This window comes from Prionailurus bengalensis, chromosome A2 (assembly GCF_016509475.1).
Source record: "Prionailurus bengalensis isolate Pbe53 chromosome A2, Fcat_Pben_1.1_paternal_pri, whole genome shotgun sequence".
Classification (NCBI taxonomy): Eukaryota; Metazoa; Chordata; class Mammalia; order Carnivora; family Felidae; genus Prionailurus; species Prionailurus bengalensis.
Genome location: NC_057348.1, coordinates 32,276,181 through 32,303,394, shown reverse-complemented (window position 1 = coordinate 32,303,394; position 27,214 = coordinate 32,276,181). Strand labels below are relative to the sequence as shown.

At 43.0% G+C, this 27,214-nt stretch overlaps 1 protein-coding gene across 3 annotated transcripts in view; it reads left to right on the top strand.

Annotated features, from left to right (window-relative positions):
- The window catches only part of ADAMTS9 (ADAM metallopeptidase with thrombospondin type 1 motif 9), a 162,229-nt gene that overhangs the window by 64,984 nt on the left and 70,031 nt on the right, over positions 1–27,214 (top strand). For all 3 annotated transcript variants that reach the window (XM_043587867.1, XM_043587868.1, XM_043587869.1), the window contains 10 exons: positions 237–363; positions 6,159–6,369; positions 6,868–7,032; positions 9,309–9,473; positions 12,508–12,627; positions 15,517–15,621; positions 15,759–15,926; positions 17,728–17,997; positions 23,517–23,678; positions 25,786–25,962. In XM_043587867.1, coding sequence (XP_043443802.1) covers positions 237–363; positions 6,159–6,369; positions 6,868–7,032; positions 9,309–9,473; positions 12,508–12,627; positions 15,517–15,621; positions 15,759–15,926; positions 17,728–17,997; positions 23,517–23,678; positions 25,786–25,962 — 1,670 coding nt within the window. The remainder of the gene's footprint in view (positions 1–236; positions 364–6,158; positions 6,370–6,867; positions 7,033–9,308; positions 9,474–12,507; positions 12,628–15,516; positions 15,622–15,758; positions 15,927–17,727; positions 17,998–23,516; positions 23,679–25,785; positions 25,963–27,214) is intronic.

The window sequence follows — 27,214 nt, the reverse complement described above, 5'->3', positions numbered from 1 at the left end:
CTGCTTTTATAAATAAAGTTTTATTGGAATGTAGCCACACCTATGGGTACATGTTGTTTATGAATGGTTGCTTTTGTCCTATCATGGCAGAGTGGAGTAGTTGTCACAGAGGTCATAAGGCCCACAAAACCAAAAATATTAACTAATTAACCCAGTACAGAAAATGTTTGTCAGTCCCTGGACTAACTAGTTTACAGAATGGGTGCTTTTCTCTGATTGTTTTCTTCCTTGCCTAGGGGAGCGGAAGCGCAAACCCGTTTGCACCCGGGAATCTGATCAGCTTACGGTTTCTGATCAAAGATGTGACCGGCTGCCCCAGCCAGGACCCATTACTGAACCTTGCGGCACAGACTGTGACCTGAGGTGAGGCTGGTGTTTGCTTTTGGTCTTTACTATGAGCAGTGAGGGTCTTGTAGGGGAAGGAACGGAAGGAAGAGACAGTGGTGTTTAGTTCCTCTTCCCTTCCTTGTGTTTCTGTGAAATAAGCTTCAGCCAATTTTCCATCCCTCTGAAACCGATTATCCAAGACATATGCCTGCGGATTTCCTGTCCTTCTCCTAAGAATTAAAAATAGCTAATAGAGTATGGCACTTGCCAAAAGAAGTTCTCATTTGACTTTCACAACTCAGTGCGTAGGTATTGTTATGATCGAATCACATCTTACGTAAAAGTTTGGTATGAACGTCAACAGAAAAGGGGGACATGTCATTTCTCAGAGCACCCGTATGATGTTCTCTATACACCCAGAGTGTGTATCACCCAGTAGAAAAAATCGTATGCATATGAAAGTTGCAAGGCACTAACAAGAACGTCATGGAAGCAACTAGAAGGAACTATAGCTAGAAGATATCTAGATATTGCAAATACTCTGTATTGTATTTAAGAAAATAGGAAACCTGAGGCAAGAAATAGTGAATGGGTACAGAATTCTAAAGCTTTCTCATTGACCCGCTAGGTTGACTGTGTCAGGTTTGAAATATTAAAATAGCCTGGGTATTGTGTTGTGTAATCTGCATGTCAGTTAAATGCAGGTAACAGAAGTTGATGCTTTAATTCTCCTTTTACAGAACAGAGATTATCAGTGTGGAGTGGTGTGGGAAATTGTTAGGATCTTACCGTTTGGAAGTGGCAAAGTGAATATCTAAGCATTTTGCAGCTTCTTTGCCATGGTGCCAAATCTGATCAAATGATATTGGCAGCCTATAGTGCTGGAGTGAAGACTATAAGGCCCTCTTGAGGCTCTGAGAGAAAAGAGGAGTGCTGCGATCAATTAGTAATGTCTGTCACGAGAGTAGGTGGGGGTGCCACGGCGTGAGTGCCACATCTTTGCCAGGCCTGACCTGGTGGCTTTGACTTCAAAACCCAGACTCTCTCCACCCCCGCTATACTTACGTCTACCCAGCAACAGTTACCTGCTTGTTCAATGAGCTTGTTGCAAAGCATTGACAAGCCATTATAGAAAGAGAAAACCCAAGACATTAAGAGGCAGACATTGGCACTCTGCGATATTAATTCTTGTTATAGGTAATGTACTTATAAACCCATTGCTTCAGCCAGTTGAGTTGATTTAGTTGAATTAGAGTTAAGGTCTTTTCAGAAAAATAATTAGTTAGCTATTTGCTGAACTGAATCACCAGTTTTTCCCATAGGGGAAAAACTATGAATTAGTAAGTAGATTCCCTGAGGTAGAGCTTCAATAAATTGAGAAAGGTGACATTTTCAGATTAGTCCTATATCAAATTATCACTGAAAATAATGATGTTCTATAATTAATAATTAATTAATATTAATTAATAGTATATGTAGCATATAAGAATATTCTATGTAGCATAATATTATATGTAGCATATAAGAATATTAATTAGATTCTAATAGGAAAATATATAACTGTTAAAATAGTTTTTAGTAAATGGTTGATGATTATTATGTTCAGAGTAGTTACCACCCCAAATAATATTAATATCAATTGCTATTATGAATTACTATTAATTAATAATATTAACATTATTAGTATTAATAATTAATTAATATAATTAAGAATATTAGTGTTGATTACTGACTAATAATACTAATAATTATTAATAGTAATTGATATTAATATTATTTGGGGTGGTAACTACTCTGAACATAATCGTCAACCATTTACTAAGATATATTTTCCTATTAATAGAATATAATTAATATTCTTATGTGCTACATATAATCATATCCTATTAAAATAATTAAGGCTCTATTACTATCCTATTAAATTAATATAGGCCCGACATTAATATATGTCCTATGCAATTAATATTTTATTAATTCCCCCAAACAACATAATGACCTAAGAATTACAGTTAGCCTCCACTTTACAAATAAGGAAACGGGCTGAGAGAAGTTAAACAAAGTGCCTGAGGTCATACAACTATTAGTTGAAGTGCCAGGAGTCAAACGTGGTCTTTCACAACCTGGATTCTATACTCTTAAACCCTAGGAGAAAGCCATTTTAATTCAGTCACAATGATAAGGGTTACTCATTGATCCCGTTCTGTGAAGCTTTTCTACCTTTGCGCATAGAAACGGCTCCCAGGACTTCTGTGCCTCATCCCTGTCCCCTGACTGACTTGGATAAGTAAGGCACCAGCTGTCACTTCTCCACGAGCAGAATCACACTGGGACTGGTAGAGTCTCAGATGATGACAGCCCATGCTGTGGGACTCCTGCCCACAGCGCTGTAAGCACGCTCTTCTGTGGCAAGGAAGGCAAGTTTGTACAAAGCATTTCAAGTCCTAGAATGTGACCTTAAGTAAATAAACAATTCTTTAAGAACCCTGCTGAAAGCCTACCTAAGGACCAACGCGAGGGTGGAGATGTTTGAGCAATTACTTCCAGAAATGAATATTCTTAACTTCAAATAGATTTAAAGCAAGCCACGATTTAGTTTGTGGTGTTGCTAGCGAATCACTGTTCTCCAGAGTTTCTCCTGCATTGGAAGCTTTCAGATGTAAAACAAAAATTAAAGCAAATTTTACAAAGTGAATGCGATTACAGGTAGCCGCAAGTCCATGAGACTTTTATGTAGAATGATACCAAAGATCTCAACTGGGTTTCTCCTCAAACTTTGTGTTATTGGCCTCTGCGGAGCTACATGATACTTAGAACTTGGCTGCAGAATAAAATAACAAGGGTGGTAGTTATAATGATAACAGCTACTCTTCTTGAAGGCCTGGCTTGTGTATTAAATGCTATTCATGTTGTAGCTTATTTATCGTTTCGAGTAGTCCTGTAAATTGGACCCAGTTTCCCCCCATTTTGCAGATGAAGAAACTGAAGCTTGGTGAGGTTGAGTCACCTGTCCGGGTGTTGGAAACACCTGGGTGTTGGAGCTCACGTTCACATCCAGGTATAACTTCATAATACTCAGGTCAAACCAGAGCTTAAAGTCTCTTCATTTCATAAAGTAGGTGTGTCAAAGGTGCTATTGTAAATTCCCCATTTGGAGTAAGCCACCTTGTTTTAATACTTAAAAAAAAAAAAAGTACTTAATTCTACAGAAGTAGAGGAGGAGGCATAGCAGCTCTGGGAACAGGCTTGGGTGATAATAGGACCTCTGGCTGATCAAAGAAAAGAAAGTGAAGGAACTTCAGTCCTGCCTACCCTTGCCACTATACAGGTGCCTTCTCGCATCTGAAATTAAATAGATCGTGCTTCCTTGTCAGCACTCAGACTCATTCCTTCCTGAATGTTATAGACTGTCGGAAAAATAAAGTTGTTCGCTGAAAAATGTACAAAAATATATACCAAGCCCCAGCAAAGGTGTTTTGTCTCTCTTCTCTCTGTGAACCTGACTGTCATTTCATCGTGGTTCATACTAATTATTGCTGAATGTCTGTGGAAAACACTGAAAGACTGGGGAGAGGACTGTTACTGATGGATCAAACTCTAAATAGTTTTTCCCGAAGCATGTTTGTGGAACACGAGTTCCACGAGATGATTTGTGGAGAACCAGTATGCGTGAGGAGCCTTACCAACTGTCTCCTCCTGTGTGGAAATGCGTCATGTCAGTTAACACTTGGAAGGCCCTGAGAAAGCCCTGAAATACAGAAACCTGCTTAAATCAGTAGTTCCCAAATTGATTCCTAGTTTTATTTACTTCACAGCCGCCGGCACACCCACGGAGGCATATACATTTTTTTGTTTCCACTTATAAACACTTATAAACACTTTGCCTCTCTGAAATATACTCATAAAATGATTTGTCACATGAAATGACCCAAATGAATTCAAAACACTCAAGCTGAGACCACCTTCCAGGGAGAGAATATGAAGCGGATGACCGCATTTTGAAAAGAACTTTCCTAAAGCCATGCTGTAACATTTCCGCAGTCTCTTCCAGCTTCTCTGTTCAAATTCCAGGGATTGTGTGAATATCAGTGAGACTTACTACACTTGACCTACGGGTGTATTGTTTTTTGTGGGGGACTGGGGGGTAGGGGCAGGACTCCTACCTCCCTTACCCGGGATAAGCTTTCTACGAGAAAATGGTGATGAAGGCAGAGAGAAGGTAGCCAAGAATCAAAGAGCAGATGAAAGTTCCAGATGCCTCTGTTGAATTGGACCACATTTTTGCCTCACTTCCTCAGGGAAGTGAGAGTTTGCCCAGATTAAACTTTGACAGGATGAGATAAAGCTTTGTTTTACAATCCCTCATTTAACATGTTCCGGTGAGAACAAAATCCCAAAATACTGTGTCACTCTAACGGAAAATCTCAGTAGCCCACTTTATATGCCAAACGTAAAGTCGGTCAACTCTGACCTACTTTTAAGCATTTGTGAGAAACTCCAAGATAAGCGTGTGGCCAGTACTCACTGTTTTCCAGCCCTGCCCCTGGACAGGTGTGGATGGAAGAATTCTTCAGGCTCCCTGTATTTGGCAAACCACCCAATTTCTGAGGAGACAGTTAACAAGAGTTAATTCAAATGAAGAATGTAAAGAAATTATCCTTTTTTGATTACTAAATTGAACCAACAACCTACCTTTTAAGCTTATTTATTCATGCTCTTCTATTCAGTTTAGGATTTTTTTTTTTAACTTAAGCACTGACTGTGTTTGGGGGGCATTTAAGAATAACTCAATTCCTCAGCACACACAGAGTACATCTTGCGTCCCAAGAAAGGCTCATTAGAGGTATTAGGGATACAAAGATGATAAAGATTTGTCGATTCAATTCTAAATTTAAAAGTATATAATCATGGGGCCAGGAGGGATGAATAGATGAAGAACAGAATTTTTAGGTTTTTTGTGAAAATATTCTATGATATGATAGTGATGGATACATGTGATTTTACATTTGCCTAAACCTATGGAACATGTAACACCAAGAGTAAGCACTCGTGTAAACTATGGATTTGGGGTGGTGCTGATATGTCAGTGTAATTGATTATAACACATGCACCCTCTGTGGGTAGAATGTTGATACTGGGGAGGGTATGCATGTGTGGGGGCTGGTGCATATGGGAAACCTCTGTACCTCCCTCTCTGTTTTGCCGTGGACCTTAAAGCTGCTCTAAAAAAGTAAGTCTTTTAAAAAAATTGTATAATTAAACTATGTAGACTATGGTCCATGTCTAAAAGGAGCTTAGTCTTTATTCACAGTAACGTATACAGAGTTCAGCACACTTGAAATTCACAGTTACCCTCCAACTATCGGTGCCTTTATTAAGTCACAGGATATTCACTAAACACTTTCAGCCTGGCCCCTATGAAGGAGGCTTTCTCGGGAGAGTTTCCAACAGTGGTTGTCTATTAGAAGCAGCCTTCTTGAGAAATGAAATGCTGAGTTGCATGAGCCTTTTAAATACAAAATTGCTTTTTTTTGCTCTGCTGAATTCCAATGTTTTCCTCTTTTTGGTTGCTTGAACTTCAGATTGACTGAAGGGAGAATCTTCACAAAGATGGCACCTCTGACTTCCACTCTGACTTCCATGTACATTGGCAGCCATGAAAAATACATGGATATGTTGGTTTAAAATTGGATTTCAGTAGCTGACTGTGGCTTTGGGTTTCGCGGTATTTGAGTTAAGGAAGAAAAAAGAACTCAATTTTTCCGCCGGCTGACTATAAATGGGACATACATATTTAACAGAAATGTTGGTTTCTCCCCATTATTTATGCATAGGTGGCACATTGCCAGCAGGAGTGAATGTAGCGCCCAGTGTGGCTTGGGTTACCGCACACTAGACATCTACTGTGCCAAATATAGCAGGCTAGATGGGAAGACCGAGAAGGTTGACGACAGTTTTTGCAACAGTCACCCCAAACCAAGCAACCGGGAAAAGTGCTCAGGAGAATGTAACACGGGTGGCTGGCGCTATTCTGCCTGGACTGAAGTAAGTCGGTTCTCACTCGATGAGCGTCTTCTTGGATGCTAAGTCTGAGTAGTTAATGATGGCTGATCAACTAATGGATTAGTGAGGGCTGCATTGAGAAACCCCCATTTAGACTTTCTATCTACATTGATTTATAATGCCTGACCTCATTCTGCAGAAAAGAGTACCATGATCAATTTGTAATGTTTGATTATATGACATTGACCATGGCATGTGGAAAACCGGGGGCAGTGGAACAACTCATCCAATCCCCTTTTCCATACCCCACAAACCATTTCCAAATTTCTTTCCCTGTGTCCGTTTACTAATACTGAGTTCAGTATGAACTTGGTAAATAAATTGATAACATGAACAGATGCTCCCCAAATCACCACTAGAATTGGGTTGGGTGGGTGGGTGTTTCTTAAGGGCCGGAGGAGACACACGGCAGAGCCAGGATCTTGACCATGCTGGATAGGAAACTTAGCTGTGGTTTTATTTCGCTCATTTTCCTTTCAGTGCTCCAAAAGCTGTGATGGTGGCAGCCAGAGAAGAAGGGCGATTTGCGTCAACACCCGCAATGATGTACTGGACGATCGCAAATGCGCACATCAAGAGAAAGTCACCATTCAGAGATGCAATGAGTTCTCTTGTCCACAATGGAAGTCAGCAGACTGGTCAGAGGTAAGATAAGAGGACTCTTATTTCCTCAGGTCATCTGTGGTACTTTGAGTCTCTGCAGCTCAGTGCAACCTAAACCTGCTGCACCTTTCTGCCCCCTACTCCGGAGGAAGCAACTGTGGTTCCCCATCTGCCCCATGGCTGCCTTACAGGATGTGACTGGTCCACTGGTGACCTCAGAGGCATGGTGGGTTTGGCCGGATCACCCACTGTGGTAGCTTCTGTTGGTGATTTTGAAGTTCCTGCGTCTTACCTTTCCTCCTCTTTGAGCCCCTGCTAAATCATTGTAAAAGAAAACAAGGGCTTTGTTAATCCGAAATCTGTGCTGGCTTAGAACTGAAGTTAGAAAGAAAAAGAAACAAAAGAGGTTTTCTACGTTCTCGTCTGTGAAATAAGATCATTCGACCCCAGTAAGTAACCTATTGGACTCACCCATCCAGTTGCTAGTGGAAAACTTAGAAAAGAAAGGACTAGTTGAGGGTTCCAGACTTTTGCCTGTCTCATCCCTTACCTGATGAAGCAAAAGGCAAAGCCTCATTGCTTAGTACAGGTGGCCCCAGGACAGCAAGAGAAAGAAGGAAGAGCCTTTTTCTTGCTTTTATGGTGCGGTATTAACACTCACTATTAACCCAGACCGGTGAGAGTCTCACCAAGCAGGTGACTGCCTCCGTCTTCCTTTATGGGAGCAAGGGGAAAGGAGAGCAGAAGTTCCCTTACTCGGGGGCCAAGTCAGGAATGTGGGGAAAGAGGTTTCCCTGAACAACTTCTGTGCCCGTTTCCTTATCTCAACCATGTAAGCACGGTGTTAACTGTTTCCTTTCAACAGCAAATAAAATACGAGTCTTAAAAGGATATTATAGAGGCCCCTGAAATGGCTGAGAGTGAACGCATATGATTAACAGTGTCTGATTCCTGCACAAGTTAACAACAAACCCACTGTTTTTGTTCTGTTAACAAGCTGCCTTAGCTTAAACTCCAGTGTTTGGTTTTAAAAAGATGAAAGAAGGTAGTGGGTTAAAGTTTTACTTAGATAGCTAATGATAGCTAAAGGACCACTTCAAATCGAGTAACCAACCTTTGAAAGAATACTTGGTAAAATGGAGGTGGGGGGATGCTAACTATATATTCAGGATGATGCAACAGTCCTTAGCTTAAAAAACTGGGAAGAAAACAGCAAAATGTTAATAATGATTATCCCTGGGTAGGGAGATTTTTTTTTTTTAATCATTACAGTTCTCTCTCTTCTGCTTTTCTGTATTTTTCAAATGTTCTACAATGAGCATTTGATAAGGATGATATTTAACATTTATTAAATGAACATATGGTAAGCACTTTATTTGGATTTTTTCGGTTAGTTTTCACAATTCTTTGCATTGGACACTACTCTTATCCCCATTGTGCACATGAGAAAACTGAGGTACGGCGACATCACTTGCATTGGTACCTATAGCTGTTTGTGTTGGAATTAAAACCCAGGCTGAGCCCCACACCTAACTCCTGTGCTAGGAAACCAGGAATGTTGTTTTTCAGTACAGATGGCCCCCGACTTACGATGGTTCAACTTCGCAATTTTTTTTTTTTTTAACTTTACAATGGTGTGAAAGCAATACGCATTTCGTCAAAATTGTCCTTTGAATTTTGAATGTGGATCTCTCCCCGGGCTGGCTGGCTGTGGTCCAATACTCTCTGGTGAAACTGGGCAGCCGTGCAATCAAAACCATATGAGGGTCAACAGTGGATATATCCACAACCATTCTGTCCCCGCACAACAGCTTTATTTTCACTTTCAGGACAGTATTCAGCAAATTACGTGAGATAGCCAACACGTTATTATAAAAGAGGCTTTGTGTTAGACGATTTTGCGGAACCGTAGGCTCATGTAAGTGTTCTGAGTACGTTTAAGGCAGGCTGGGCTACGCTATGATGGTCTGTAGGTTGGATGTATTAAGTGCATTTTCAACTTAGGATATTTTCAACTTATGATGGGTTTACCTGGATGTAAGCCCATCGTAGGTTGGGGAAGTTCTATATCTCGTGGCGTAGTGCTGTGCCGAGTTTATTCTGTGCTTGATACCGTCCAGAGCCTTTATCAATACAGAAGGAGTGAATGAATGAGTGAATGAATGAACGCATGAACGAGAGAAGAATGAGCCGTGCCGTATTTACAAATTGCTGTGGGAGAGAGCGCATCTGTTCCTCCTGATTACCCGTGAATAATCCCTGGGAACCACAACACATTGTTCAGAAACACCCCCGATTGTCTGTGCTTTTTATTACAGTGCCTGGTCACCTGCGGAAAAGGACATAAGCACCGCCAGGTCTGGTGTCAGTTTGGGGAAGATCGATTAAACGATAGAAGCTGTGACCCTGAGACCAAGCCAGCCTCCATACTGACTTGTCAGCAGCCAGAATGTGCGTCCTGGCAGGCGGGTCCCTGGGGACAGGTATTTTGAACGATAAAAGTTCTTAACTACATTCTTTCCTTCTTATCTGGAGAGGGCTTGCAGAGGGGCATTCCGGTGGTGGGGATTTAACTGCTGTGTCTCGTGACTTGCCCTGGACCTCCATGGCGCCAGATCGAGCGCAAGACGCACTGCAGCCATTCTGCCCCAGGTCTGGGGATTGCTGCTTTCCCGGCTGGAGCTGGTTATTCCCTTTGTAGATACGCGTGCAAGTCTTCGTGCACAGATTCCCACCAGATCTCCTGTCTGGCTGATGTTAATCTTTTTTTTTTTTTAATGTTTATTTATTTACTTTTGAGAGAGAGCACGTGTTGGCAGCGTAGGGGCAGAGAGAGAGAGAGAGAGAGGGAAAGAGAGAATCTCAAGCAGGCTCCGTGCTGTCGGCACGGAGCCCGATGCGGGGCTGGAACCCACGAACTGTGAGGTCATGACCTGAGCCGAAACCAAGAGCTGGGTGGGTGACTGAGCCACCCAGGTGCCCCCTGATGCTACCGTCCGGCATGCGACTGTGGGTTGCTACGGAATGGGGTCCAGTGCCTTTGGCAGGGGGTTCTGGACCGGGATTTGGAAGGGATGTTTTGGCTCCCGTGTCACGGTTCCAAAGCTCACCTCTCATAAACTAGTCAGACACTTCATACAGAATGAGCGTGATCAAAAGTTGCAGAATCATCTCGCTGTGAAAGAATCTTTCCCATCCCCTAGTGTGTCGGTTCCACAGTCTGAACCTGAGCTATTCTTAAAGGAGAGAGTGGAAGTCTCCCTTGGGCTCACATCTGAGAAGCCACTGCTCTTGAAATGAAGTCCTTCCCAATATAGAAGCAAAAGCATTCTGGGTACTATTTAAGTAGCACTCCAAGTTCCTGAGAGAAGCGAAACAGCTGTCTGCTGTCACTTATGCAATCTCCTGAAGAATAACTCTCCCTCCCCGCCCCCCTGCCCAGCCGCAACCAGTCTTCTCGTTTATGTCTTCATTTCCAAGATGCATGCAATAAATGAGAGCAGCTTTATTACTACCCCCTTACAATTTTTAGGAACCTGATGTTCTTCTGAACCCTCCTGTGGTACAGCATCGCTGGTCGGAATGGCTGATCATATCTGATTACACTAACAAGGAGAGTCTCTTACACTCCTAAATCCAGCCTCCTTTTTGTCAACATCTGCGTAGCTCTTAGGGAACGAGAGAAAGAGAGAGGGAGAAAGAGAAGCCAGCTCAGAGTCACTGAGAAGATTTGAGTATAACATCTTTTACAACTGATGGGCGTCTTTTTTATCCATGTCTACACCAAACCATCAGCACACCAAGCCACGTTTCTGTGCTTCTTTCCTTTCTGTGGCTACTTAATTTTCCATTATGCAGATGTACCGTATTTGTGTATCCATTCATACCAAGCTGGACATTTGGGTTGTTTGTACCTTTTGGCTATTATGAATAGTGCTGAGATGAATATTCACGTACGAGTATTTGTTTTAGTACCTGATTTCGGTTCTTTTGGGTGTATCCCAGGAGTGGTATTGCTGGATCGAATGGGAAGCCTGTTTTGCTCTCTTTAACTGCCAGTTTTGCACAAAACCCGTACCATATCACATTCCTACCAGTAATACACAAGGGTTCCATTTTCTGTATTCCATCCCTTTTTGATTATGCTTATTATATTCCCCCTTTTACATTATGGCTCTTGGTGGGAGTAAAGTAGCATCTCGTTATAATTTTGATTTGGCATTTCCCTCGTAACAAATGATATTGAGAGTCTTTTCGTGGGCTTTTTGGACATTTGTGTATCTTCTTTGGAGAAATGTCTATTCACGTCCTTTGCCCATTTTTTAAAAGTTTGTAATTATGGTTAAAAAAACCACATAACAGGGGCGCCTGGGTGGCTCAGTCGGTTAAGCGTCCGACTTCGGCTCAGGTCACCATCTCGTGGTCCGTGAGTTCAAGCCCCGCGTCGGGCTCTGTGCTGACTGCTCAGAGCCTGGAGCTTGTTTCAGATTCTGTGTCTCCCTCTCTCTCTGACCCTCCCCCGTTCATGCTCTGTCTCTCTCTGTCTCAAAAATAAATAAACGTTAAAAAAAAATTAAAAAAACCCCCACATAACATCAAATTTACCATCTTAACCATTTTTAAATGTACAGTTTAATCGTTCTTCTTTTCCCATTTTTTAATGAGGTTGGCTTTTTGTTGTTGAATTGTAGTTGCTCCTTATAGTGTGGATTTTAACCCCTCATCAGACAAATGATTTATAAATAATTTCCCTAATCCCATGGTGGTTGCCTTTCCACTCCGCTGGTGGTGCCCAGTGGTACAGAAATTTTTGACTGTGATAAAATACAACTTGTCTTGTTTTTTCTTTTGTTCCCTGTGCCTGTGGTAGAATATCCAAGAAATCATTATCCAAGAAAGTTCCGTGTCGTGGAGCTTTTCTATTACCTTTTATTCTAAGAGTTTTATAGTTTTACCTCTTAGATTTAGGTCTTTGATCTATTTAGGGTTGATTTTTATAAATAGCATGAGGTAGGAGTCCAGCTTTATGCTTTTTCATATAGATAGCCAGTTGCCCCCAAGGTATTTGTTAAAGAGACTATTCTTTCCCCCTACTGAAGGGTCTTGGCATCTTGGTTAAAAATCACTTGGCCATAGATGTCCAGGTTTATCTCTGGACTCCATTCTATTCCATGAGTGTATATAACTATCCTTATGTTAGTACCACACTGTTTTGGTCACTGTAGCTTTGTAGTGAGTGTTGAAATAGGGGTATATTGAGTCACAGGCAAGGGGTTGAACCCCTACACATAGAATTTCAACGGGAGATGGAAATAATTCCAACCATCAAAGTGATCATCGTTGAATATAATTTGTGCAGAGCAGGACTGCCCACGTTAACCTAGGTTCTTTGGGTGCTAGCCTTCTGCTCCACTATGATGGAACTACTTTTTTTCTTATAGGACGTTATGAGGAAAGTTAGGGAAAGAGAAAATTTGCTAACGTGTGCATCCCTTTTGTTGTATTTCTTTCCCTCAGTGCAGTGTCACTTGTGGACAAGGATACCAGCTGAGGGCAGTGAAGTGCATCATTGGGACTTACATGTCAGTGGTCGATGACAATGACTGCAATGCAGCCACTAGACCAACTGATACCCAGGTGAGTCTCCTTTGTCCAGCCCAGTGATTGGCTTTGGGCAGTAGGATGCCAGAATTTCCTAGTGGTTCAGTCAGAATGGAAGTGCTCTAATGGGTAAGTGTGTAGGTAGAGTAACCAGATGATTAAGTAAATGGTCCAGATTTACCTGTTGGCTACATTTTGAATCTAATATTTGGACATACAAGTTTCATTCTCCTCTGGTTATTTGAAGTGTAGGTAGGTCTGATTCTGATTTTTTATTGGCTAGCAAATGTTGATTGTTTGGTCTTGTTTTCTTGAGCTCAGAGGTTTTTTTTTTTTTAGTGATTTTAACGTAGGGCTGAGCAAATAGTGTTGTATGTTCAGGCAGCAACGTGCTAGAGCTGGCTCGTACCATCTCACAGGAGCGGATTGGTGAATGTTCAGGAATGTTGCGAGCTAGTTGCTAAATGTAGACACTAGTAAAAATTGAAAATATAAGCCTATAATTAAGTAGATGATATTTCAACGAAGCAGATAAATACTCAAAACTCACATTTTTCCATTGCTTGACTACATTTTACTATTATCTGTGCCCTTGAGGTTATTTACATTTACAGGTGTGTCCATGTGGTGGGAATATTACATAATGGTAAGCTATTGCACATCTCTTCCCAAGTCTGTGTTCATCGACATCAAGCTGGTAGTTTGAAATTGGCTGTGGTGAGAGTATTTACACCACAGGAATCAGCCAATGCCATAATTGAGGGTTAATTGATTGTTTTTAGACTTAAGAAAGTGATGGAGAAAATGATACTCATACGCAATCTACATTATGTTTAAAAGAGTCTTCTGTCTTCAGCTGTTACATTGGAAATAACACATACAAATATCAAGGAAATATTCTTCCGGTATTTGGACATTATTGTCTGATTCGGCGTAGAAGTCATTCACGTCATTGGTAGATGAAGTTCTGACATCGATCTTGTTTGTTCCACTTTCTCCTTACTCTTCAACATAAACAAAAGAGCAGCTCTCATTAATGTTTGAAGTGCACTCATTTAGCAGTTACAACCATATTTTGGCAACAGATTCAAGAATTCAACAAAAATCAGCGACAGGATTCTGTGAGACTCAACTGGCTACGTGGAATTTAAAAGAAAGCATTGTATATTTTATTACTATATGTAAATTGTGTACCATACAGCCTTTGTATCAGTAAACTTTGTGATAACCAAACAAACATATGTATACATATATAGGTGTATATGGGCATGTAATATGTGTGTGTATACATGTAAATGCATTTCTACAAACACACACACGCACTCCTTTTTTCTCAAGAGAGCCAGCTGACCATTACTGCCACTACTTCCTCTTTATGGGCCATGATTTTGGCATCATTTATGGGAAGAGACTATGTAAAGAGAAGACTTGGGTTTCTACATCAGTTTTGCTAATTGCCGAAGACAGGATTTGAACCCTGACCGTGCCCAGAGCTCACGCTCTAAGGCCCCCTTTGGCCAATGCGCTGATTCCATTCTGAGGGCCCTCATTCTGTCTGCACTTCCACATGTATTGTGAATGGATGAAAAGTGTCAAAAACTACAGGAATATGGCAGTGTTGTTCATGTTGTCACTGATCGATGATAAAATACCACTTGTGACTTGTGTCCCCTTTATTATTATTATTTTTTTTTTTACTTTATTGAAATGCTCTAAACCACCACAGGCTAAATGCCTGCGAAATGTTAGCTATTCCATCTGAATAGTCATGAACTGAGGATTTAGCAACTCCCTTAGAGATTCAGAATACTCGTTTCTCTCTACATTATTCTGTAATATTCAGTGGAGTACAGGGCGGCTCCCACAGTTGAAGCATATGGACCATTTCTTCACTGTGGGAAAAGTTCCCTGTGGTTTTCTTTGGACCACCGGCAGAAGAATAGGCAGGGTCTGGAGCCAAGTAACGGAATTTCCCCATTCAGTTTGTAAGCTCCCTAATGTCAGGCTCGGTCCCGAGCTCACCACACTTTGCACCATGCCTGGCACATTCAGTAATTTAATGGGTATGTCTTTAATCAAAGAGTGTTTGCTAAATTGTGAGCAAGTACGTACTTCTGTTTTCCCATCTGTAAACCTGAAAGTATTATCTACACACAAATAACCTCAATTCATTATAGGGATTTCCTCTGAGTGACTGAAGAGTGTTATTTATATACATTCCAGGCATTGGCATATTGAATAGACCTCTTATCTAGATTTGACCATCAGGACCTTGGGAGTTCTCTTTGGGTAAACCTAGAAAGCCAGTTCATGATTAGCAAATTCTGATTAGGAAATTAATTGAAATGTGAAAACAGAATTTGGTCTTTGGAATTTTTAAAAATTAACAACTGATATATATTTTTTGTTTTGAGAGAGAGAGACAGAGAGAGAGCAAGTCGGGGAGAGGGGCAGAGGGAGAGAGAAAAAGAATTTAAGCAGGCCCCATGCTCAGCGAGGAGCCCAACGTGGGGCTCGATCCCATGACCCAGGGATCTGACTTGAACCAAAATCACGAGTTGGACGCTCAACAGACTGAGCCACCCAGGCGCCCCAACAATTGATAATTTTGAAAGGATATCCTTTTCTTTCTTAACTTACGTGCCATTTTGCAATCGCTTTTTTTCTTTCCACATGAACAGGCAAATAAATATGATATTAACAATCACCAAGTAAATCCCTGCCCTATATCAGTGCATTCATGAGGTGACTCAGATTATACCCCATTTTACAGTTGAAAAAAACTGGGGCCGAGAGATGCCATGTGATTTTCCCAGAATTCTGAGATCTTAGAATTCTTCACTCTTATATTTTTATTCACCTGGACCCTTAAAGTGTGCATTGACTTCAAGGTAACTTTGGCTTTCTTCCCCCTCTCCCATCTAGGACTGTGAATTACCATCTTGTCACCCTCCCCCAGCTGCCCCGGAAGGAAGAAGAAGCACGCAGAGTGCACCAAGAACCCAGTGGCGATTTGGGTCTTGGACACCAGTAAGAAATAGATGGCAGACATAGAGAGGGTGGAAGGGGAGGAAGAGGTTCTCTGACTTGACTGTAGGAAGTGGGTTGCTGTCCAATGAACCATCGTGTCCAATAACATCCCTGCATTATCTTACTTCAACACCCAGTGCTCAGCCACTTGTGGAAAAGGTACTCGGATGAGATATGTCAGCTGTCGGGACGAAGACGGCTCTGTGGCTGACGAGAGCGCCTGTGTGACTCTGCCTAGACCAGTGGCAAAGGAAGAATGTTCTGTGACTCCCTGTGGGCAGTGGAAAGCTTTGGACTGGAGCCCTGTAAGCGAGTGGATTCTTGGGAATTGGGAAATGACTGGGGGAACCATAGAGGATGACTAACGACAGGTCACAAATGTCAATGGGTACTGTTTTATAATTGGACTTAGTTTATGATTTAAATTATTTTGCCTCATATGTGTGCGGCTGGTATGAATCTTGGCCGGATGTGCAAGAAATGGATGTTGTTAAAATGTGTAAGTCAACGTGCAGTTGACTGATGCCCCATCCTGTTGGGTTGACTGGAAAACCCGGTGTTGATTGGGTCACATCGGAATGTAATAGGCTTGTGGAGCACCAAAAGTGCCAGGGAGAAGAGGGGGAGTCAGGAAAGAGCCTCTTACCTTGAGTCTGGGTGCCTCCTAGAACCCAGACTCTTGAAGTTCAGAGGTTCTTGGCTTCTCTGTCAAGAGTGGGAAGTGGGAATCCTCATCCAATGCTATGGGCTTGGCCTCCTGTGCACACCAGGCACCATCTGTGGGCTTGTGTAAAAGTAGAAAAACCTTCATTTTCAGGCGGCACCTGCCTTCTGCCTTGCAAAAATCCCAGCGATAGGGAAATATAAAGCTTAGGATAGGTGAGGAGAGGCCATCAGGAAAATAGAGAAGTAATATCTCCATAAGTATCATAACATAAGTACGAAATTTGAGCAATAGATTCAAAGAGAGCCGTGTAAAAATCCAGATCTTGACACATACTGGCTGCATAACCTTGAGCAGTCTGGTTAAATCCTTTGAACCTCAATTTCTTCTTTTTAAAAGACCCAAAAGAGTACCTATCTTACAAAGATGTTGTATTATTTGAGATTGCCTATGTTAACTGCTTAGGACAAAGTAGGTGCTCAATAAATGATAGATAATCTCACTCTGATGCCTTGAGCTTCCAGTCCATCCGTCCATCCGTCCGTCCATCCATCCATCCATTAAATACACCTGTCTGTGCACCAGATATTTGTAAAAGCTTAGTGTAGAAAAAGCAATGAACAGCAAATAAGAAAGTCTTAGCCTTCATGAAGATCATTCTGATGGAGGTTCCAGTCAGTCAACAAATAAAGAGAGAGATTTAGCAACAGACACTGACAAGTACTAGAAACAAGTCAAGCAGCATAATAGCATAGGGAAAAATGGAGTATGCTTTTAGACAGCGTGGTCAGAGAAGGCCCGATAGCACGCTGAGCAAGACTTGAATGAAGTGAGAGAGTGAGCCATGTGGGCATCCATGTTGTTTGGGGAAAGATAGCAGCAGTTACAAAGACCCTGAGTAGAGAGTGTTCTTGGCATGGTCAAGAAACATCCATAAGACCAGTTTGGCTGGAGTGCAATATGTGCTAGGAGATGGGTCAAGGAGGTCGCCAGTGGCCATATCACAGAGGGCCTCCCAGGCCAAGGTACGGACTTTGGACATTTTTCAAAGTGAGTTGGGAAGTCACTGGAGGAAATGGCATGAGCTTTTATTTGTAAGTGTCACAGTTGCTGATACGTGGCCCACAGACTAGGGCTGCAGGGAGGGGTTCGACGTTGTAAACAGGAGCCCAGCTGAAAAGCCATTGCGGTGCTCCTGGCAGGGGAAGGTGACAGCAGAGACGGTGGGGAATGGATGGATTGGGGTATCTGTGACGACTGAGCTGACAGGGTGTCCCAGTGAGATGGCTGCAGGGTGGGAAGACAAGGGAGCAGACACGGACGATGCCAGAGTTTGGGGTCTGGGCAACCGAGCGGGCGCTGAGCCACTCACAGAAAACGCACACTGATGGGTTTGTGCCTGCCAATGACCGACCCTTTCTCTTTCTGGGTGTTCGACGTAGTGCTCCGTGACATGTGGGCAAGGCAGGGCGACCCGGGAAGTGGTGTGTGTCAACTACAGTGACCACGTGATTGATCGGAGTGAGTGCGATCCAGACTACATCCCAGAAACGGACCAGGACTGTTCCACCTCACCATGCCCTCAGCGGACCCCAGACAGCGGTCTCGCTCAGCACCCCTTCCAAAGCGAGGATTTCCGCCCCAGAAGCGCGGGCCCCAGCCGCACCCATGTGCTTGGTGGAAACCAGTGGAGGACTGGCCCCTGGGGAGCAGTGAGTATTCCCTGAAGTCCTTCTCTACTTTGCTTTCTTCTCCTTCGCCCTTGCAGCTTTGGGGGCAGACAAACTAGAAACACCTCTGAAGCCCTTTTTTCTCACAAGGGCTTGGCCTTGTACATTCCCATTTGTTTTGGGTGAACCCTAACGGGTTCATCACAGTCCCTGAAAAGTTGTCCCCCGATAGTGCCTGCAGGCCACCTAGAAGCTGCCTTAACTGGGTGGAGGGGGGGTGCGTATCACAGCTGGACAACAGCATCGGGTGGCTTCCTAGGAGGTACCGTGAGGGCCAGGATGATTGATCCCGGAGGCGGAGGCGGCAGGCAGCTCTTACCTGTAAGGAAATCAAAAGGACAGAGGAAGTTTTCTGATAGGGAGCTCTTAATGAAAGTGGTTTTCCTTCTTGCTGTTTTCTAGACGAGTGCAGTCTCAAAGTGGCATGGTCCATGCATAGTTTGTAGTAGTAGATCGTTGTCCTGGACTGAGGGGAATCACTGGTCCAGATAATTCTGTGCTTAGGGGAGCAGTACCAGAATCTAACGGCGAACGGCACAGGCTCCGAGTGAAGGTGCCTCTGTGTGAACCAACGACCTACACTTTCAGATTTTGAGATATTTAGCATGCCCCCTAGTCTCAAGGAGCCTCAGTTTCCTCCTTTGTAAGACAAAGTGAACAACAATTCCAGCTCTCCTGGGTGGTTGTAAGGAACAAATGTGACGATGGAAATAAAGTGCTTTGCACGCTGCCTGCCCCAGAGTGAGAATTTTCTCAGTATTCTTAGCATTGCCCTTCACGTGATGAAGATCTTGAAAAATATTGAATTTTAGGTTTTTCACTAAATATTTTTCGCAAAGTAATTATATTGTGCAATACTGGGCATGTCTAATGGGACTGCAGGAGGGGTAAGAGAGCAAGGGACCCCGCATAGGTGTGGGAAGTCGGAAGATGTCTAGTAATCACCCCGGGGTCTTCGTTCTAATTGTTTACTCTCAGTTTCCTTCGCGTACCACTAATTGTGTTTAATTATTTCTGAACTAAAACGCATTAGAAGGAAGCTGCGTGCTTCCCACTGTGGTTATGTTTCAGTAAGTGAGTTTTTCTTTTCCTGTGACTATTGATGAGCCGTCAGCCATTTCCACCCAGTACAAGTATTGGTTGTCCGCAGAACGTCTGCCATATTTCCCAGGACCTTTGCCATCTCATTCTCCTTGCTGGCTTACCCCTTCCAGGCTTCCTGGGCCTGGGTTAGAAGAGATTTGGGTTCAGAGAAGTTAACAGGTGATCACAGGAGGTAATCACTGAGTGTCCCACAATTTTTCGGATTGGAAGAGTTCCAAACTCATGTGCGTTCTAATGATAGCACTAGAACTCTTTAAAACAAAAATTTAAAGCTATTCTTACTTACGACTACATTGGGAGATGATGCATTCTTTTAAAATTGAATGATTCTGCCCTCGGGCAGTGTTCCAAATTAGGGAGGATTAGGTAACCTTTTTGCAGCAATGGGCAATGCCGTTCTTTTCCTCATCGTGTTTTTGTTTGAGGACTTTTTTTCCCCCCCAAGTTAAGTGAGGCTGAAAATGGACAATGTGATTTTTTTGCAGCTCTAGCCTGACCTGCTTCCAGAAGGTGCATGTTTGCTTGGTGCAGTGCACAAACCATGGGATTCTTCCTGCTTTCCATGGCAGGAAAGGCAGCAAAGAATTTTCACCACTAGAGAATGGGAATCTAATGTTTTCAGTGGATTCTGGAGTAAATACCTCAATTTCTAGCACATTCCTGTATAAACCTGGACCCTGTGTGAGGTTTGCCCCCTGTTACCAATTAGGGGTCTCTGGTTGTGAACAAAAGAAACTGACTCTTTCAAGTGAAAACAAGACCAACAAACAAACCTTTTCGTTTGGCCCCGGTAGAGGCAGAGACCAGAGCACCTTCAGGGATCTAGCTCAGGGGTTGGCAAATCTTTTTCGGCAAAGGACCAGATAGTAAATATCTTGTGTGAGGCGGACCATCTAGTCTTTGTCACAACTAATCAGCTCTGTCGTTGTAGCACAAAAGCAGGTGTAGACAATACATAAATGAGTGGGCATGTCTATGTTCCAGTAAAACTTTATTTATAAAAGAGGGAGCAGGTCACATTTGGCCCTCATGCTGTGTCTTGCCAGCCCCTATCTAGATGGAACAGTAATTAGAGGGTAATTTTTGTAGGGAGTTTCTGTCTTAATAGAGCCCTCTGAACGCTCATCTACCCTGCTTAGGATCTAAATTCTCAGGCAAGTCTCACTGGCCCTGCTTGTTCCACTTGCCCACTCAATGATCAGGGAGGGGCAGAGTATCTTAATACATATTCTCCCCCAAGATGACATCCCTTGGGGGAAGAAAGGTTCCTTAAAGGAGAATTGGGCTGCCAGATATAAGGGGAAGTGTGCTAGGCAAGTAAGAACGACAGATGACCGCCACCTCCTACCCCTGCAGAGACCATTCCTTCTCATTTTGGCCAGTGTGGATGATAGGTACAGGGTTTTTTCAAAGAAATGTTTACCTAAGAAAATATGTCATCTTAAAAGGACAGGAAGATTGTTACCAAAAGAAGTCCAGAGTGAAATGCTGCAACATGGAAGAGAACTAAGAATCCCTGTTAATACAAATAAACATTTTTTAAATGGCCATATTGAACCTGGAGAAAAATTATGTAGAGCTCTTTACTTGTCTATGGGATTATAAAGCCCCAGACAGGCCCTGGGTTCAGATGGTTCAAGACTGTGCTATGTAGTTCCTTGGCCCCAGCTGAGCACTGTCTCTATCTCTTTGGTCAGATTTTCAGTAGGAAACATCTTATTGGTCACTGGACAGCCACTGGAGTGGTTGGCCATAGGTCAGGTGACCAGCCTTGCTCCATTCAAGCATATTGGAGGCAGGGTAGCATGTGGTTTATAGAGCTGTTGTTTCCAGTAACTTTAATTGAACCAGGCTGAATATCCTGTGACTGGTGCTATGTGAGCTAACAGGGACACAAGTTATGACCCTGAACCCTCTCAAGGAGCTTACCACACTTCATTGAGGCAATAATGTTCACAGGTGACAAAAGAATGAGACAGGATTGTATTTTCAAGGGAAGAACTCAGGGGCCAAAATATATATTACAAATGCACTTACAATATGGAAGTCCCTTCCTCACATTATATAGTTTGGTTCCCAAACAAAGCCAATTAAAATAATGATTTTGTGTTTCCTGTTACGTCCTAAGCTGTTTAAAAATAGAAAACAGGGGTGGTTAGGTGGCTGAGTCAGTTGAGTGTCCAACTCTTGATTTAGGCTTAGGTCATGATCTCACAGTTTCATGAGTTTGAGCCCCACGTTAGGCTCTGTGCTGACAGGATAGAGCCTGCTTGGGATTCTTCCTCTCTCTCTGCCCTTCCTCTGCTCACTTGCTCTCTCTCACAATAAATAAAATAAACATTAAAAAAAATTAGAAATAGAAAACAAGTATTTTCTTTTTTTTTTTTTTTTTTTTTTAATTTTTTTTTTCAACGTTTATTTATTTTTGGGACAGAGAGAGAGCATGAACGGGGGTGGGGCAGAGAGAGAGGGAGACACAGAATCGGAAACAGGCTCCAGGCTCTGAGCCATCAGCCCAGAGCCTGACGCGGGGCTCGAACTCACGGACCGCGAGATCGTGACCTGGCTAAAGTCAGACGCTTAACCGACTGTGCCACCCAGGCGCCCCGAAAACAAGTATTTTCAAGTTTAGAGTCATTATACCAGAATCCTCCGAGAATAGAAATGGCATTTTAGTCAATCAAAAATTGCCTAAATTTTTTTTAACGTTTATTTATTTTTGAGACACAGACAGAGCATGAACAGGCGAGTGTCAGAGAGAGAGGGAGACACAGAATCCGAAGCAGGCTCCAGGCTCTGAGCTGTCAGCACAGAGCCCGATGCCGGGCTCGAACTCACGAACTTGTGAGATCATGACCTGAGCCGAAGTTGGAGGCTCAACCGACTGAGCCACCCAGGCACCCCAAAAATTGCCTAATTTTTTTCTCAGGCAGAAGTCATAAATCTGTTTTCCTTCTCCACATCTTAAAATTATACCCGATGTATTTTAAAGTCACCCATAATTTGTCTGAGATGGGCAGAGAAATTGAAATTCGGTCCAACCATAAGCCAAAAAATATATTCAGAGCTTTATTTGGAACAAGCTGACCAGCAAGATGCATTGTTTGCAAGTATTTTGAAATAACCCTGGTTTGAGCTAGGATTCGACAGAAAGCACAGATCAGCCATCAGAACCCAGAACAAATGGGGCACTGGGATAGCTCAGCTGGTGAAGCATCTGACTTCGGCTCAGACCACGATCTCACCATTTGTGAGTCCAAGCCTCTCTTTGCCTCCAGCTTGGAGCCTAGAACCTGCTTTGGATTCTGTGTTTCTGTCTCTCTCTGCCCTTACCCTGCTTGCTTGCGCGCGCTCTCTCGCTCTCTCTCTCTCTCTCTCTCTCTCTCTCAAAAATAAATAAAAATTAAAAAAAATTTTTTTTAAAAGAACCCAGCACTAACAAAAAAAAGTTATCCAGTGCAGTTGGAAGCTTAATAATTCATGGGAATTGCATTGCTTTGAGGACAAGTTGTTATTTTATAGGCAAACTGATTTTACAACTTAGGGGTCACAGTGAAGGATACTAGCAAACACATCGGTTTTCAAAAGATAAGGACATTATGGAAAGAACAAAACCACTCAAGATGTAGATAAATAAGAGAACTCTGAGAAGCTTGTGTGGGAAATTAGCTGAACTGCAAACATAATTCTGCGACAACCAAGAGAGGGAGCGTTAGAAAGTGCCCCTGAAGAGAGGCTTGTCAATGTGGAATCCAATTAAGGTCCTTGGGGAAGTAAAAAATAAATTACAAAGCAAATCTTGCTGCCATCAGCCACTAAAGTCAAGGCTATTCTGAAGAGAGAGATGGGAACATTCCCTGCAAAGAAATGATGTCTTAGTGACGTTCCGCTACGCTTTGGGTAACCGAATGAATTAATACGGAAGTTCACTTTCAACAGTGGTATCTCGTTAAGCATGCACTTTGACCTCTGTGTTGAAGTCAAATGTTGGTTCTAAACGAGCATTTGGATTTTGAAAAGAAAAGAGTTTCTCAATAGGCTATGGTATCTGTTAACACCTCTGTGCTTCTCAGAGCTGCAGAGAGGTTAAAAGAAGACAGTAAATGGAATTGCTTTGAAAGACATTATCACGCATGGGGCATCTTTTGAACACTTCGTGAGTGCCGAAAGTGTGCAAGGGAGAGGCCCTTTTTCTGCCCTCCAGGTTGTTATAAGGCATGCCCATTAAACAACCCCACAGAGGGGAAGTTCTCATAACGGCTTTTTGACCACGGTGGGAAACCTGAGAACGGATTCTGTCACGTTTGTCTCTGACTTTCCAACCAGCTGCTTTTTGGGTCACTGAGATGTCGATCGAGGTAGGGATTAACCTGTTGACTGATGTCTGATGTGTTCAGTGTTCCAGTACCTGTGCTGGTGGGTCCCAGCGACGTGTTGTGGTATGTCAGGACGAAAATGGATACACTGCAAATGACTGCGTGGAGAGGATAAAACCCGATGAGCAAAGAGCCTGTGAATCTGGCCCTTGTCCTCAATGGGCTTACGGCAGCTGGGGAGAGGTGAGAGTGAGCCATCCTTTTGTACCTCCTTTGGAAAGAACACAGAGTAATTTTGCTGACCAAACTGTGCTGTGGTTCGTGATCTATTTTAAGGGAGAAGAATGAATTCTGGTGAGAGCTTCTTGATTGGGCATTAACCACGAGACCTGTCTTAATTCCAGACCATCTGAAAAGTACAGTCATTACCAATGAGAAACAGCTTAAACACATAGGAGAGGAAAATTAGGAAAGAATACAGATAAACGCTAGGCTAGATTGTTTGTTAACCTCCGCTGATTAAAAATGGGACACTTTTAAGGTAATTGGACACACGTGTTAAATTGGTCCATGGAAACGTTACCATCCTTTTCATAGTTTGGGGCTGTTTATAATTTACGCTTGTTCCCTTGGCATAATCATTCTGGTGTTCCAAATCCTTGATGAAACCAGAATGAATAGGTGCTGTTATTCCTACCGGAGGTGATGCGTTCTAATGGTGGACGGGAATAATTAGCTCTATAATCTCAAGTAGTAAAATTCTTCAGCTGTTACCTTTTAAGAGTAATGACCAATGAGGGGCAATAGACTATTTGGACCAGACAAAACTGGATTCCATTCCCGGTGCTGACCCTTCCAAGCTTTGTCGCCTGGGAAAATTATATAACTTTACCAAATGTCTGTAGCCTTGTCTGTAAGTGGGAATAATCATGGCACCAACTCATGACCTATTGCATGAGATAGTGCACGACCAATACCTAGCATATATAGTCTCCAAAGTTCGCTGCTATTACAATCATCATCATTATCCTCACTACGACTACCCTTTATCATTAGGATGACTACTAGTATAAAATAGGGTTTTGAGCCACTCTTTTGTGGAGGGCTTACATGCTTATTGTTTTGTGTTTCGTTGACCAAGAATGCATCCCTCTACTCTTGAATCCTCGGAGAGAGCGCATACTTAAAGCTTGTGGAATTGCTCTGTCTTGACTGTCAACTTTATAAAATAAAACGTGAAGGTTAACGTCTTGCAGACCCCAGTGCCAAGAGGGGGAGAAAGACAAGTGAGAGGGATGGGCGTGTTAGTCCACGCTTCTGGCAAACCCAAATCACGTGTCCCCGGTTTCACATAACCCAGTAGTAATAGGCAGTCATAATGGAGCGTTCTGTTAACTTTCGTTGACGGTGCGCCGTTCTGGAGGGCTTTGCCGAAAGGCAGGAACGGGGAGTCAGGCTTTGAGACTCATGCGTTGTGGGTTTCCCAAAACTCCTCACAGAGTTCTGTCCTGTGGGGCTTGTGATTAAGCTTCTGTAATTGGACCAAAGCCAGGAGAGTACACGCATTCACTGGGATGCTTGCTGTCAGCGCAGACCAGATCATTCCAAATTCTGTGGGAGATCTGGCCTCGACACAGCAGGAAAGCCAGATGTCAGTGTTCCTGGATGTGAGCACAGCAGTGCCGTCCAAGAAACACAGCTCGTTCCTGCCTCAGAAGTTCGGGTCTCCCCCACCACATTGTTTATTCATCCTGGGGAAAATCATCATTATCCTGAGATGCGGAGATAGCGTAAAATGTCTTAACGTCATAAAGGTCTGGGGAAGTTGGAGTCACATAATAGCCACAAGTTGGTAACAGCTTCTTACAAGCTGCCAGAAAATAAAACTGGCTCAGTCATTATTTCCTTTATTTGGTAGTGGGTGGTTTCGGGATTTTTATTGGTTTGATTTTTGCCTCTGTATACCTCAAAGAAAAGGCTGTAATCCTGTCCTAGTCACTTACTGTCGAATTGGCTATGATCAAGTTAATTAACCTCTTGTAAGCTCCGTTGTCCCATTTGTAAAATGGGGCAAATAATTATAGTCTCCTCCTGATGAGACAATGCCCACACCAGCGCGTAGTACAGGGGAAGGGAAGCACTCAAGAGACGATGCCTACCGTTAAGTCAGGGAACTCCAGTCTATCGTATATAATAATTTTGGTAACTCAGCTCGGTCCTGCCTAGAGACTTACCTTGCCCAGTGCCGTGATAGAATTTGGTTAAGAAATTGTTCTTAAGGGAAAGAAAGGAAAATTTGTCACTGGCTGTTCAGACCGAGTGACCACAGCATCATTTTCCCCTCTTGCAGTGCACGAAGCTATGCGGTGGGGGCTTGCGCACGAGACTGGTGGTCTGCCAGCGGCCCAGCGGCGAGCGGTTTCCAGATCTGAGCTGTGAAATCCTTGATAAGCCTCCAGATCGCGAGCAGTGTAACACACACGCTTGTCCGCAAGACGCTGCCTGGAATCACGGCCCTTGGAGTTCGGTACGGCCCTAACTCTTAATGTTCGTTAACGAAACTATTTGACTAACATGCCTGATTCCAAGGTGTTCTGGGTCGCACTCCTCTGCGACAGCCAGTGGTCTTGCTCCCAAGGGCATCCCCGGGACTGTGCTGTGGTCTGTGATTGTCCTCATACTGACAAACAGGAGAATTAATTTTTTTGTGGTATTGCCGAAGTGACTTTACAGAATACATGTACCTCATATTGGCCTGGGGCCAATGTCAAGAAGTAGCTTCCTTTTTGAGAAAAGCAAGACTGGATAGATAGATAGATAGATAGATAGATAGATAGATAGATAGATAGATTTTTTTTAAGAAATGAAATACGTTCATGTAGTTATTAAGCTCCAAAGTGATTTAAACAGACAACTCAATAGCAGACATTCTTTCCTTTCCTAAGCTATGAGAGTTTTGACTTTATGGGGAAGATACCTGCGTATTGAGGCCAAACCAGTTTTTTTTTTCTTCAATGACTGTAATTTGCCTCTGTATGACTCGGGTACGACTCTCGACGCAATCACCGTAAAGCCTGTGCCCACAAAAAAAGACTGAAATGATTCTGACAACGCAAAAGACCAGCGACAGTGGACTCCATGACTTGGTGCCTTTCAAGGCATCTGAAATGTTCCCTCCCTCTCCCCAAGACACAAAGCCCGTTTGAGGCGCTTTTTTGCATCAGTCCGAGGCTTCCCTTGCTATGGGCTCGCTGACATTGTGAGACAGGTTTTCCACTGTAAAAACTATGCAAACTTCTGGGGCGGCTCTTGGCAAACAGAAGGTCGGCTGGCTATGTCAAAACAATTCTTTGGCTGAGTTGTGTCATAATCTTTGGAGCCATTAGGGCTGTTTCATGTAAATAGAGTAAACGTTTCTGTAAATACATTGATTGCACTGAATCGGAATTTAGTATTATATGAAGTCATATCCAGAAGCCTTTTTGGCTGCATAGGGTTCTGAGGGAAAGTCTTAACCATTCCTGAAACCAGATGAAGAACAGATTAACAGAAGTGAAATGTCTAATACCTGTCGATGCCTCTTAGAATCAGGCGTTTCAGGGTCTGAGATCATGTCTGCAGGTAGAACCTAGCTACATAAGCACTGTACTTAGTATGAAGTAGAAAGCCAGAAAACTTTAGAGTATCATCTCTACTGGTACTATTTAGCTGGGCTGCAAGGCTTTCCTTCAAGAGCTTAAGAAATGCCACTCTGAGTCAGATGTATCTTCACCCGAAGC